This window comes from Mustela putorius, unplaced genomic scaffold (assembly GCF_011764305.1).
Source record: "Mustela putorius furo isolate JIRA1106 unplaced genomic scaffold, ASM1176430v1.1 tig00003853_pilon_pilon_pilon, whole genome shotgun sequence".
Taxonomy (NCBI): Eukaryota; Metazoa; Chordata; class Mammalia; order Carnivora; family Mustelidae; genus Mustela; species Mustela putorius.
In genome coordinates this window covers 52042840-52058077 of record NW_025422005.1, presented here as the reverse complement: position 1 = coordinate 52058077, position 15238 = coordinate 52042840, and the positions used below count along the sequence as shown (strand labels likewise).

Here is a 15238-nt window from a genome sequence, read left to right as displayed (position 1 = left end):
CAGAGAGAGATCACAAGTAGACAGAGAGGTAGGCGGTGGGGGAGGGGGGAGGGGGGGAAGCAGGCTCCCCGCTGAGCAGAGAGCCCCATGCGTGGCTCCATCCCAGGACTCTGGGATCATGACCTGAGCCAAAGGCAGAGGCTTTAACACACTGAGCCACCCAGGCGCCCCTTAAATCTAGATTTTTTTTTTTTAATTTTTTTTTTTTTAGAGAGAGTGTGAGGTGAGCATTACCCCGGAGTGAAGGGGGGTGTGTGTGGTTGCGGGGCAGGGAGGGGCAGAGGGAGAGGAGCGAGAATCCCAAGCAGGTTCCATGCCTAACACGGGCTCCATCTCACGACCCAGAAATCATGACCTGAGTCAAAACCAAGAGTCAGACGTTTAACCAACTCAGCCACCCAGGGCCCCCAAAACTAGATATTTTTTAAAGAAGAAAAAGTTTTGAGGAAAATATCAATAAAAGTTACAGAAGACCCTCCAGGCCCACCACAGCTCAAAAGAGCTGAGCTGCTGAACCCAACTTCCTGACTGAAGTCTCCTGAAGACTTTAGTTTTCCTGAAACAAGAGTTGATGAGGCCACTTCAACTGACCCTGGGGAAAAGGAGCCAAAACTGTTTAGCTGGATTCTTAAGTGGTTTTTCAAGAGTTTCCCAAGTCTTTCCCAAATCTCTCTCTTAGCAAGATAAGTAGCGGGTTTGTGCAGCACGGGAGGGATGGGCGACAGCAGATGACCCTGACTCCATACAGGACCCCTGTGTCATCAGCACTAAATGGCACTCACTTCAAGGCCAGCACCTCAAGGTCTGCCCAGGATTTACCTGGAATCCCGGCCCAAAGTTTGATGGGATTGTCGTGATCGGCTGGTTGCCACTGGGAATCTTTAGCACAGAGATGTCCGTCACCAGCAGGAAGGCTTCCTCGGAACTCCTTTCTTCCTCCTCCCAGTTCCCCGGCCCAAACATTCCCATCTACCCGAACAAACTTGATTTTAAAGTAAAGAAACAAGACCAAAACATCCAGAAATAAAAAACAACAATATTAACTGCAACAAAAAAGTCAAGGTCTCTAAAAACACACACCATTAAGATTCCACCACCTGTTTTCCTAGTTTTTGGGATGCACATGCCTGGTCAGGAGTTGGAGAGGATTTCTGATCACCTAGCAGTTGTTGATGTAAAGACAAAGACTAGAAAAGCATATGCAGATTGAGTCTACAGCTCAGGGGGCACCCCCTTAGGAGATCAGGATGTGGCACTGCTCTCTGCAGACACCACTACTCCTGCATGACAAGTTCAGAGGGGTCTAGTGACCAGCCAAGGTCCCCTTACCAGTTAGTGACCTTGTGGGCCCACAAGGCTCTGCCTCAGGTTAGGGGCAGTGGCACTAAGTAAACAGTTTCAGCACAGAACTGGTCATACCCACCTGTGTAGTCCTCCGAGGGCTAGTGGTACCAAGAAGAGCATCAGAGAAGCTTCTTGGTGTGTCTATTTTATGGATTTGGGGTTTTCTTATTTTTGTTTCATTTAGGCAAAATTCATATAACATGAAATGAGCTACTTTCAAGTGAAGAAATAATTCAGTGGCTTTGAGGACATTCACAGTATTATGTAAACACCACTTCTATCCAGCCCCAAAACAAGTCTGTCATCCTAAAAGGAAACCCCATTACCATTAAGCAGTTGCTGCCTATTCCCCTTCACGCCAGTCCCTGACAAACTCTACTCTCTGTCTCTCTGTACATGTAACTATTATGAATATCTTTTAGATGGGACTTTTTGTATCTGGCTTCCTTCACTCAGTAGAACATTTTTGAAGTTTATCCACATTGCAGCATGTTCTTTTTTATGGCTGAATAACATTCCATTGTATGTACATATCACATATCACAATGTGCGTCTACCAATTCTAAAGGACATTTGGGCTGTTACTGCCTCCTGGCTATCATACAACGTGCTTCTAGGAACATGTGTGTCCATGAAATTGTTTGAGTAACTGTTTTCAATCCTTTGCGGGTATACATGGGTTTTCTTATTTCCTTAATGTATTTTTATTTTACCTGACTATAAGAATATAGGGTATTTATTGAAGAAAATGGAGAGATTGGTGGGAAAATGCAAATTTTAAAAAAATCACTTAAGGGTGATTAAGAATATCCTCTTCCAGAAAAAACAGTCGAAAAAAAGATACGCTAAAAAGCTTACAATCCTGTTCTTCCTTTCCTCCCTATACACATAGATTATTATTTTAGAACTAGGTAATCACTGAGAGTATGGACTTTGTAGTCATAAAAACCTGGATTTGAATCCTGGCTCTGCCATTTACTAGCTGAGTCACTTCGCCTCTATAAGCTTGTTCTCCCAGCTATAAAGTAGACACGATAGGACCTATTTCACAGGGTTTTTATAGCACATTAAATGGGCTGATGTTGTGATTAAAGTATCTAGTACAGCCCCTGGGATAAAACAGGCATTCAGGCTGTTAATAGTTGTAATAGTACTTTCCACACAGAGATTTGCTAACTATACTATAACGTGAAGTTTGTAAGAGAGGAATTCTGTGTTTTTGCCACTGTATCTTTAGTGCAGTGCCCAGCACACAGTTGGCACTCAATAAATATTTGTTGAGTGAATGAGTGAGCATAAATGTCGGAGAAAAGAACTGAGATGAGAGATCTGGGCAAGAGCCCTGGGAAAACACAGCTTTCTGAGTTCAGAAGATAGGTAACGACCAACAGAACATTTTTACAAGGCATCTTGAATTCGGCACAAGCATATTCCAGTGGCTGATGTTGGTCAAGTCCGACTTAGGGCTCACGTAAAACGGAATCATATGCAGAAGAAGGTCAGAAAATAAGTTCATCTTCAGTGCAGTAACAGGGGCAGAGCTAGGAGCCCTCGGAGGCATGTGGTGAGTTGAACTTCCTAAGCTGCTGGGCCGGCTGAGTCTCAGGGCTTTTTTTCAAAGCAAATGAAGCATTTGATGGAATAAACCCAGGCAAAGAGATATTTAAGCATGGGGCCTTGACAGGAACTGCCCTGAAGTAATATTGCTTGGAACTAAAGAGATGATTAGTGAGCTTCTCATGGCCCTACAGGAAATCTTGCCTGGCACAGGAATGCAAAATTTTCCAACCTTGTCTAAAAACAGTTTCCCCACACTCCACTGCCTCATAATGATGTCTGTAATGGGTTGCAGAGCTCACTGCCCATGGGAGGTCTCACCGCCTTGCTCCTGTTGTGGGTCCGTATCCCAGTAAGGGACTTGCCCTGTTTGGAGACTAATTTCTCCTATGAGCTCAGGAGGGTTAAAAAACAGAGTTGTAGGCATGGAAGTTCCCAGGAGACTGGCCAAGAAAATGAAGGGCTGACCCTACCTCAGGTGGCAATTAGTAGGGCCTAGCCAGGAAGGATGTGAGAATTCTTTGTTGCAGGGTACAGGCTGTCTTCATACAGGTATGTATTCATACCTCTCCTTTAAATCGCCTATCCCTGCTAAAATTAAATGATTTTTAGTATATGTGTGTATGTGAGATTCATTGTTGAAAGTCTCTCTCTTCCACTAAACTGTAGACTGTTTCTGTCTTGTTCATTACTGCATATTCAGCCCCGAGTAGAGGCTTTGTCCACTACGGGCACTCAGGAATGAATCTAAGGCATTTTATTTAAAAAAAAAAAATTGATTGATTGATTGATTTTTTTTTTGAGAGAGCATGTGTGCTTACAAAGGGTGAGGCAGAGGGAGAGAGAATCTTAAGCAGTTTCTACACTCAGCGAGGAGTCCAACACAGGGTTCACTTGTTTAATTTTTGCATATATATATATATATATATTTTTTTTTATATTAAAGATTTTATTTATTTATTTGACAGACAGAGATTACAAGTAGGCAGAGAGGCAGGCAGAGAGAGAGGAGGAAGCAGGCTCCCCGCTGAGCAGAGAGCCTGATGCGGGGCTCGATCCCAGGACCCCAGGATCATGACCTGAGCTGAAGGCAGAGGCTTTAACCCACTGAGCCACCCAGGCGCCCCTTTGTATATATTTTTAATATATTTAAATATATAAAAATATATTTATATATTTTTTATGTATTTAAACGCCTATATTAGAGTCGGAGCTACCCGGATACATAAATAAGACATAATTCATGATCCTGGCAAGCTGTTCTGCTGCTCTTACTCTTCACAATGCTCCTCCTCTTTGGCCTTCCTGCTAGAATGGAAGATCCAGGAGGGGTTCGCTTAACATGAAGAAGATGCTTCATGAATATGTCTTGCATGGGGAAGAGGTAGTGGAAGGAGAGGAAATACATACATGAAAATAAGCATCCCCTAGGAATGCGGGGAGGCTCATCCACTTCCCCACTTCCCCCACAGAGTAAGGCATGGTTACCTATGACGTCAGGAAAGTGGTCCTGGAAGAGGTGAGGTCTGAATTGGGTCTGTAAGGATAACAAGAGGTGAGAAGGGTCCTCACCTCGTAGCAAACACCCAAGTTTACACAGAGGCCTGGAATAAGGTGGGAGGCAATGAGCAGTTTGGTTCTAGAGCACAGCAAGCAGGAAAAGAGGGGCCAGATCAGTGGGAGCTGAGGCAGGAGCCGGATGGCAAAGCACTTTGTAGGATCTCTCTTCTCCTGTCCTTAGCCAAAGGACCTCTAAGTCCAAAAGTCCCTGTGAGTCTTTGAGCAAAGCTTGACAAAGCTTGACCAAAGCCCCAGGCCCAGGACCAGAAAGACCTTCTATGATCTCTAGGAACAGGACCTCAGACCACAAAGTTCTAGAAGCACCCTGAAGTCAAACTCCAAAGCCATTTCCAAAGTGGGTGAACAGAAGGCTCCCACATAACGGAGGTTTAAATCCAAACTAAAAGACATGCAGGAATGGAAAAGGATGGCCTGAGCAAATCGAGAAACTCTCCGCTGCCTCCTGATTATTTATGCCTCCAAGATGGTGCCTGGTCTTAGCCAGCAACTACTGAAAATGGTTCCAAGGGAGTAAGGAATCTGAGACCCAAGAGAGGAGGTAAATAAATCTCTATCCTGATTCTAAATGGTAAAAACAGGAGCATAAACATTTCCAAGCTTGTCTGATTGCTCCTCAGTCTCGCCTGGGCGGTGGTTGCTGGGAGCGGCGAGCCCTGTGCTCCTCACACAGCCAAGCTGGCCTTTTGTGGAACACCCTAGGGCCTCATCCCTTTAAGCTGGATGCCCTACTGACAACAGCCCATGGAGGAGGAGATGGGAGGGCTGATGGGAGGGACTGGTGTCAAAAGCTGGAGCTGGGAAGACCACTGAGTGGTGAGGTTGGCCCTCTGTTCCTATGGGGGGACCCACTGGCAAGCCCCTCTCTTTTGAGCGGGTTTTGAAGAGGCAAGATTGAACCGTCCAGGGGCATCTTCCTGTACTTTATAACAGAATTCCATAGGCCTCCTCTTGGAGTTTCCTTCCCTAAACTGCCTTGACTTACCGAGTAAAGAGGATTAACAAGAGTTCTAGAGAGCACAGCTTGGTTGAAGGGGAACTGATGTCCATGTCACATGCTTCCAGGCTGGGTTCTAGGCCAACGAACCGGGGACTTGTCAATTAGCAAAGGCTAAAGGAGACACAGTTGGGCTGGCAGAACTCCCCTGCTTTCCTATCAAAGTACTCTCACTGCTTCCAGGATGAGGGTAGGGTAGTTTTTTGTTTGTTTGTTTGTTTGTTTGTTTTAAGATTTTTTAGAGGTGGCTAGTGGGTTAAGATTTTTTAAATATTTATTCGACAAGAGAGAAAAGCACAAGCAGGAGGAGCAGCAGAGGGAGAAAAAGAAGTAGGCTCCCCACTGAGCAAGGAGTTAGTTGGGGGCTCCATCCCAGGACCCCGAGGTCTTGACCTGAGCCAAGGGCAGATGCTCAACCAACTGAGCCACCCAGGTGCCCTGAGACTAGATTTTTTTTTTTTTAATTGTTGTAAAGGAAAAGGAAGCTAACAGTGGAGACTAACTTTGGATGGTCAGGAAAAACTTAATTTGCATGGTTGACAACTGCGCCAATATCTGAAGAGGGAAAGAGGATTCGGGGTAGAAAGAATGGCCAATCAAATGCCCCTGGACAAGAAAAGAGCTTGGCTTGCTGGAGGAACCTCAAGGAAGTGAGTGTATGCGGTGCAGGGCCAGCCCAGGAGCCCAGTGCAAGGCAGGCTTTGAGAGAGAGGGGCAATGTTGGATCACAGGACCCTGTTTGAATGTGCGCAACTATATCTCCAAAGCTGTGATTCCTGAATGGCTCTGTGATTCTGCCGCTGTCCTTTATGTCACTGTTATTAAATTATAACCCCTCGTGCCTCAGATCTCTTTTTAGCTTTTTTTAAAGATTTTATCTATCTATTTGAGAGAGGGAGAGCAGGAGAGAAAGAATAAGCAGGAGGAAGGAGCAGAGAGAGTGGGAGAAACACTCCCCCCCCCCCCCCCCCGAGCCTGATGCGGGACTCAGTTCCAGGGCCCTGAGATCATGACCTGAGCCAAGAGGCAGATTTTTAACCAACTGAGGCACCCAGGCGTTCACTGTGCTTCAGATTTCTAACCTGTGAAGTTTTGCTCTACAAAAACCTTATTAGTCAAAATATCGCCTTTTGTGAGAGCTAATGATCAGATTATAATCGGTAATGATAATCCCTTACACTTAGATACTTTAAAGCATTAGTTTTAGAATTAGTTTTAGAAAAATTTCTTTTCATACAGAGTAGGTCTTGGAATTTTAAAGCCAGAATGGGCATGAGAACATCGCCTCATGGTCTGAGGAGGAAACATTGGTTAGGAGATTTCCCTCAGATTCTAGCTGTTGTTCCATTAGAGTAGCACCTTTGAAAAGAAATATAACAGAAACGACACACGCAAGCATCATGTGTAATTTTAAGTTGGCTAGTAGCGACATTAAAAAGGATTAGATAAAATCAATTTTACGATATATTTCACTTAATTCAAAACATGAAAACGATCATTTCAACAGGCAGTCAATATGAAAATTATCAATGAGCTATTTTAAGTTCTTTTATTATATCAGGACTTTGACATCCAGAAGTATTTTACAGTTACGCTACATCTCATTTTGGACTGGCCATGTTGCAAGTGTTCCCTAGCCACAGGAGGCTAGTGGCTACTGCACTAGACCATCCAACACTGGAGTCTCATAATGAGGAAGGCAGCCAGACCAAGGACTGATACCTCCCTCTTTACAGATGAGAACACTGAGGCCCAGAAACTAACTGACAAATCATGGACCTGGTGGTGGAGTTGAGTTAGGACTAGACTCTACATTTCTTGTCAAGTGCTCTTTCTCAAATCATACTTCCCTCCCCTTGAGAATAAGAAGGAAGAACTACCAAAAACAAGTACCCATCTGTACTGGACACTGCACTGGGGCTTCATACTTTATTTAACTCTTACAGAGACCCTGTGGAGTTGATGTCACTTCTCCCATTTTCCATGAGGCTACTGAGGCTCCAAGAGCTTCTATTGTTGACAGTGGCAAGATGGCATCTGTCCTTGGAAGAAAATACTACAACCAGTATGAGGAAGATGTTGCTTGAGGCTGTAGGGGCCAAGGGCAAGCTGCCCCAGGATGAGTCACTTTAGCATGAGTGTTATTTTGAGTTAAAGGTGATCAAAACCCAGCAGAAACAGGAAAAGCTCTTTCCCTGCTTCTCAACTGCCTAAACTCAACATTGGAAAGGAGAGCCTGCAACTGGAAGAGAGCTACAAACAGAAACTCCGTCTACCTAAGAAGCTTATCTGCATAATAGGGCAACCTTGTCTCCTTTCTTGGTCTTGCACAAGAGCCTTCCTCCCCCTTTGTATTCTCAGGCCCTACCTCTCTCCTTAGATAAGCTTCATAATGCTTCATTGTTTTTGGAATCTCATGTCGTGTGGATTCCCCATAAATATGCCTATGAAATTTGATTTTCTTCTGTTATTCTGTCTTGGGTAAATTTGATTCTAAGTCCAGCTAGAAGGACCTCAAAGGGCAGAGGAAGGTCAACACCTACTGAGTTGAGGCGGTCTTAAACATCACAGGGCTACCCCAGGAATTCCACCAGGGATTCCTCCAACCAGCTACATGGGACACTGAATGGATAAGCTCTCAATGACCCCAGTCCCAGGAAGACTGCTCTTCAGCTCTTCCTTATGTAGCTCCTTCCCCCTACTGCCACTGCTCCAAATCCGTACAACCAGGAGCACAAGAAAAGGATCCAGCTACCCCATGTGGGCTAAGTGTAAACTAAGCTCCAAGCTACAGGCCAGTCAGTATCATTTAAACAGATGCCTTTAGTGCCAAGGACAAATCCAGTGACAGAGAAAAGGGGACAAGAAGAAGCAACCATTCCTGAACCAGAGACCCTGTCACAGTTCTTAACAGTCAAGCTTTCAGGGAAAAGGTGGGCTAAGGGACTGAGGCCAGCATGTAACTGTCTGTTGTGACCATGCAATCAGATGCCCTTTCCACAACACTCAAGTGCGGCCCATAGATGTGTGTTTTGGCCAGGAAAAGTCTTAGGTGATAGATTCAAATGCTCCCATGCCAGAGGTGAGAAAAGGAAGGTCAGAGTCATAGTAACTCCAGAGTTCATGCTCATAAGAACCACACCATACTTCCCTACTATGTGTAAAGCTCTAAGCAAGTAGAGAAAACCAGGTCTCCATTTAAAAAAGCGAGGCAGGATAAAAATACCCCCAAATCTAGTCTGTCAGCACAGGGAATTATTTGAAGTTGGAAGCAAGCCTCAGTATTTTTTTAAGTAGGAGGCGCCCTCCCTTTCTGCTACCTGCGGGTGCAATTTCCAGTCCTTTCTCCAAAAGAAACATTTGGCTTTCTACAGAGAACCTCTGAGACCTCATGTGACTGAAAATGGAAGAAGGGGAAAGAGGCCCTCATCACACCCCATCCCCAAACCCCAATGGGGAAGCTGAGGTTGGGCCCCTGTAGATCCATTTATTTTAGAAGGTACTTGGTTCTGAAGCATTTGTTTCAGAAATTACCCCCATGCTCCATCAATAGTAGCTTTCAACGGCTCTTCCCGGCCCTTCCCGGGTGGCCTTGTCTCTTTTCAATTTCATTTCCTGTTGGAAAGGATAAACAGGTAACTGTTTAATGCCACTGACTGGACTCATTTAACAGAAAAAGCAGGACCCGAGTGAGGCTGGGGAACCAGGGTGGGGTTGATGGGTGGAACAGAGCAGCTGGGTGAAGAGAAAGGCATCACAGAACACCAACGGCAGGGCTTATTCTACTGCTTCTGCTTGTAACGAAGTAGCTCCTAGGAGGCTGGTCTAGGAACACACATGTAATCAGCTGCCATGTTAGATGTGGATCCCTAGACTTGGCCTGGAGGCCTTGGTGGGATCCTGGCACTGCCACTCTCTACTGGTGCCCTTCCGTCAACTCCTTCAAGACTGATGAGCCTCAGTAGCCGGTCTGTTCTCCCATACAAGGTGCTACAAATTCAAATGATACATGCAATGTGCTTAGCCAGTGTCTCGCACATAGTAGGTATTCACTTGCAGCAGCCGAGAACCAGCATAGAAACCCAAACAATGTAGCGCCATATTTCCTATTACATGCCAGACACTGTTGGGCAATAAGAGCATGCTTATAGACGACAGAGTCCCTGGCTTTCAAACAGGCAGGCACGAAACAGATAATTTCAATACAGCATGGGTAAGGATCCTAATCAGGATAGACATGGGGAGATGTGTACCCCACATATGAAGCGTCTAGGGGCACTGTTAATGGCATGGTCAATAGGACTGATAAAAGGACTCATTCATTGTCTCTCTCCAGAATGCAAGGTCCAGCAAAGCAGGAACGCTGCTGCCTGTACCCGTTAGGAGCACTGTAGCCATTAGGAGCACTGAGGGAATGCTTGAGGTGGTCTTAAGTAAAGAAGGAATTAGCCAGGAGGAGAATGAGGTTAAAGGCAATCCATTCAGAAGAAACTACATGAACAAAAGTACGGAGACTAGAAACAGAGCGATACATTTAGGGAATTAGAGGCAGGTTGTTGAAACATAAGGAGTATAAAGTATGGGGGAAGGGATGGGGTGAGAGGAGTCAGTGTGGGGGTAAGGCCATGGAGAACCTTGCTTATCAAGTTGAGTGTGGTGCTGGTGTGGGTGAACACACAGGTGTGGAAGGCCAGGATGGAAAAGCTGCGGACACGGGCTGATTGAACAGGATCTAAAATCTCGAAAATATGCTTTCCCTACATGCCTGCCAAAGTACCTATGACTTTTTTTTTTTACAATAAACCCCAAAGTAATAATCATATTAACCAAAAACAGCTGTTACTTCTTATTCTCCAATTAGTTTATCAGATTTGGGAGCCAGGTCAATTTTCCCAACAACCAGATGAGGTAATTACTTTTGTTATCTCATCTTACAAGAGAGGGGACCAAAGCACAGATCGGTTGAGTGGCTTGCCCAAAGTCACACAGAACGTAGGCAGTAGATACAGGATTCAAACTTAGTCACCAGGGCCCCAGAGTTCATTCTCTTAACCACCATGTTATCTCAAACCTACCTTCATTTCATCATTTCTGTCTTCAGCTGAATGCATCTACTGTTTGACCCTTTTGATGAGCTTTTAATTTCAATAGCTCTATTTTTCAGTTCTAGAATTTCTACTTGGTTCTTTTAAAATCTTCTTTTTTTATCACTTGCCCTAAGGTTTCCATTTCCTCTTCACCATGAGACATTTTATTTATTTATTCTTCCCATGAAACATTTTAAACATATTTTCTTTCTCAAATCGATCTATTGTCTTTAGTTTCAAAGGCCTGAGCTCCTCCTCTGTGTTTTGTCTACCAACTCTTGCTAATGCTGGGTTTCGCTTATTCCTCTCTTGCACGATCTATAGTTCTTAAAAGTGCACTTAACCTCAGTAGGAATCTGCTGCTGTTATTTAGTGGTTATGATTTTTTAAAAATTTCATTTTTGGTGGGATCGCCATAGGCACTGGGATGTCGAGACATTTTGTGAGCTGGTTTTAGGTTGTCCCCAGTCAGGGTCTCAGAGTTTAATCAATTCCAGACCAAGTTTTTACATTCGCTTCTCAGTTTGTAGCTTGCGTATGACATGAGAAGAACTCCAACCCCCAAGCCCCATGTAACACAGGTTGGGGTCTGTATTTCCCCTGGGTGATCCCAACAACCCAGGGTAGTTCATAGACTTCCACACCACACCCTCAGTAGAACTGGCCTTTCTTGCTCGGTTCAGTCATCCCTCACTGATAGTCTAAGCAATGAACTTGTTTCTTATGGCTTCAGTTGTCATCTCCATGGGATATTGAAACTCTAGCCCCAGAAAACCATACACATTTCCCATATTTTTATAAAACCTTTTATTTAATTCCTTCTTGCTGATCATTGCTCTACCGACCATGAAGCTTTCTCTTCTGGCACCTGGAGATTTCTCCTTTTTGGGTATCAGCCTGTCAGTGAATTTTTTTCATTGCATCCTTCCACCAGCATCTCTGTGTAATTAGGGGGGAATGTCCCTTGACAGCCCAATCTATCAAAATGACCAGAAGGCTTTGATTAAACATTTAGATATCAGTCTTTCCCACCTGGCTCTGTGTTCAGGGAGGACGGAGACCTTTGTCTCATTTCATCTTTCAATACTAATTTTTCAGACGGTGCCCAGACCAGAGAAGGAAGCAAAAAAGATCTGATCAATGAATAAAAGAATTAATCAGCTTTCTTTCTCATTCTAATGGGAATGAAAGGCCATATACTAATTTTCTTCTAGAGAAATATAACACCAAGAATCTCTGGAAAGCCATCCATGCCCTCTGGAAGGCCAAATTGAACAAACAAAAAGCGGGGGGCCTGTCTTAGGCCAGCTTTTTAGCAAGTAGGTTCATAGCTATCGACACTACTTTTTTCTTGAAGGGCACCCACTGCTAATTACCGTGCTGGTCTGGTAGAAGTTTAAAGCTTGGCAGCCTCGCCCCATGACTGCATGTAGCTGATGTCCTTTTATAGCCATAACCGGAACCTGATCAAAACGTGTGTGTACAATGATATCATTTTTACTGCTGGTGTCATAAGGAGCTTGCCAATTATGTTCACATTCTTGAAAGCACCTAGCAAAGTGCTTGTCACAGAATGGGCACTGAGTGGACATTTAGCGGGCTTTACGTCTTCTTTCACATTAAAAAAAAATAATAATAAGTATTTGTTGAAAATCCACTGCCTCCTAGGCATGGTGCCTGGTGCTGGACATGGAGAGGATAACATACAGTCCCCTGTTTTCATCCTAAATTAGAAAAAGAATGTCCAAAATAAAATTGACAAGAGAAAATTATTCTAAATGCCTTCTCATTTAAGGTGAAAAGATATCTCACATCATCCCACCACCCTAAAATGCCTAACAAAGTATAACCACCAACATAACCTTGCCTATTACTGTTTTATAAGCTGCTCTCGCTTCAGGGAGAAAATACAACTCCCAGGGAACACACAGGCTGACAAAGAGAGCTGATTATCGAAGTCGTCTGACACAGTGACTTTTGAGCTTTTGTCACTATAATCCCAGAACCTAGAATCATACCTGAACTAAAGCAGAAGCTCAGTAAGTTTGTTGAATGTATTTGCACATATAGATACAGATGTGCCCATCCATGTATATGTCCTGAGATACATTGTGATTCATTATTCCACACATACTGATGGAGGATTTCCTATGAATAAGAGTCTGTCCTAGACTTGGTGATGGAGACAAAGACAAAGACCAAGGACAAAACAGAAATCCTACTTAACAAGGAACTTCCAAGCTTTAGAATGAGATACACAGTTATATAAATCACCGTGATGTAACACAGAAAATGCGAAGAGGAGCAGAGGAAAGGGCTATGGAAGTTGCAAAGAAGGAAAGGTCACTTCCTGCGGAGGGATTAGATAAGACTGTGGCTAATAGAGAATTTGTTCTCGGTCTTGAAGAGTAAGTAATTTGTGGCATGCAGAAGGGAGAGAATGGTTAGTGGCAAAGAAAAAAGGGGCGATTCAGTTGGAAAGAACAGCTTAGGCAAAAGCTAGGGAAAGAAAAGCACAGGGTAAATAAAAAGAAATAGAAATGTTGCTGGAGATGCATAAAGAGACATAAAGGGGAGGAAATGGAAACAAGCCCGGGAGGGTGGGATGAGCCAGCCTGCAGGGGCTTTGACGGTCTCGATTTACCATTCCAGGACACGGGATCTCTAGGGAGGAGCCAGTGCTTAGCCTATGGCGGAGCTTAATTAATACTACAACAACTTCACAGCAGGAACCTGTTCCCCACGTGCGCGCAGGAAGCCGCCATCTGTACGCACAGGCAATTACAAACATTCCAAACACTCTGCCCTGAACTCTGCAAGCACATCAAATACTCGCTGGAAAAGGTCACCCAGCAAACAGCTCTGATCAATCCTGGCCCAGGCAGAATCAAATCCCCTAAATAAGATCCACTAGATGCGGTGTCAGGAAGGTCAGAAACAACCCTATTTCACATCTTGAAGCGTTTTTACCATATGGAACGTTTTAGAGGAAGAAGGGAAAGGAAAGAGTGGGGGGGGGAAAAACCCCTCCCCAGAAATAATAGAATTCCAAGTAATTAAATGTTAAATAATCACAAAGTAAGTAAGGGATTTATTTTGGCCCCCGCCACTTTCTAAGGATCTAAAAAGCAGTTGATTTCAAAGAAGGCCATGCCAGGATTAAAAATGGAGTTTCACGCCTCCCCCCCCCCCCGCCAGTCCTATGCATCCCTTTTGTGTACCTTTGTCGAGTTCACTTGAAATGTTCCACGATGAGGTAGGCACTAACTCAGCAGTGACTGACAACTCTGTTTCTGGAAAGAAAAAGAAGGGAGGGGAGAAAGACAGGGTGAGTGTAAATATATAAGTAACTTATGGGCTGTTAGAAGCATTATGGGAGACTTCCAAATGCCCTGCCCTGGGAGAGAGACCAGTGCAATCCCAGAGCTTATTAAGCAGGAATGCCCGGGGAAGGCTCCTGATTTACAGAGGCTATCCAGGGGAAGAATCGGTAGACCAGCGTGCAAGCCTGTTTTCTTTGAAACATGGACTTGAAAATTAAAATACAAATATTTCATGAACAAAAAAAGTTCAAGCCTGCAGAAATGACCGAACATTGTCAAACATCAACTTTTCTTTTTCTCGTTAGAAGACCACTCCTAGACTATTCAGTAGTCTTTCCATGGAAAATGAGAGCTACATTGCTGATTTTATTTGTTGTATTTGTGAATTGATGGGATTTTTTATTAGTAGAGAAATCTGTCTCTATGTGGAAGCTTATAGTCAAGACAAACGAAACCTAAGTATTTGAAGACGAGAGTCAACCAAGGCAACTCAATTTAAAAGGCAATTTTCAAAACCACCATTAATTAAAGCAAACATGAAGATCAACAATCTACAGGGTACAATATACTATGGAGATATAAAAATTCTTTAGTAATAGACTGAAATATACAAATTATATTTTTATTGTTTTTGAAATTTTAAGTGACAACACTGTCCTACTAGCACATTTTATTAAGGTTTCACTAACCTTCTCTTAGGCTACACACACACACACACACTGTATTACAGAACTATAGTACTGAGCAATATCTCAGAGAACTCAGAGCCTGTGACATTGGATACATGGCACCCCAGGGTACCGGGACGGCTCCATCAGTTAAGTGTATGACTTTAGTTCATGTCATGATCTCCAGGTCCTGGGAGTCCTCGCTCAGCGGGAAGTCTGTTATCCCTCTCCCTCTCCTTCCACTCCTCACCCAGCTTGTGCGTACTCTCTCTCTCTCAAAATAAACAAATAAAATCTCTTTAAAAAGAAGGAGAGAGAGAGAGAGAGATGGCACCCATGCTGTCAATTCCCTTTCCTTCATTCGAGTGCAGACCTCCTTAATCAAGTATGGCTCCTTTTCCCTATGAAACCTGGGACTTGCCTTAGGGTCTTTTTGACAGAGTGCTCTAGGCAGCCACTAAAAATGGTTCTGAAATGCAAGGTGAACTTTTTAGTGAGTGGAAGAACTGGGATTCAGATCCAGGTCTGTTACTGCCCACACACCTCCTCATAGCTCATGCTACCTGGTACTCAACTCTGTGAAACCTGATTTGTTTTTCATCTTGCCTCTCTCTCGGCTTCACCTTTTTACCTAGATAAGCACATTTTCTACCATTTCCTTATTTACTGATGGGGCTTGGCTGC

General features: G+C 44.0%; 1 protein-coding gene across 1 annotated transcript in view; it reads right to left on the bottom strand.

The window, feature by feature from the left end:
- Positions 1 to 15238, bottom strand: part of ROR1 (receptor tyrosine kinase like orphan receptor 1) — a 409167-nt gene that overhangs the window by 161207 nt on the left and 232722 nt on the right. The window contains exon 2 of the mRNA XM_045064666.1: positions 13785 to 13856. Coding sequence (XP_044920601.1) covers positions 13785 to 13856 — 72 coding nt within the window. The remainder of the gene's footprint in view (positions 1 to 13784; positions 13857 to 15238) is intronic.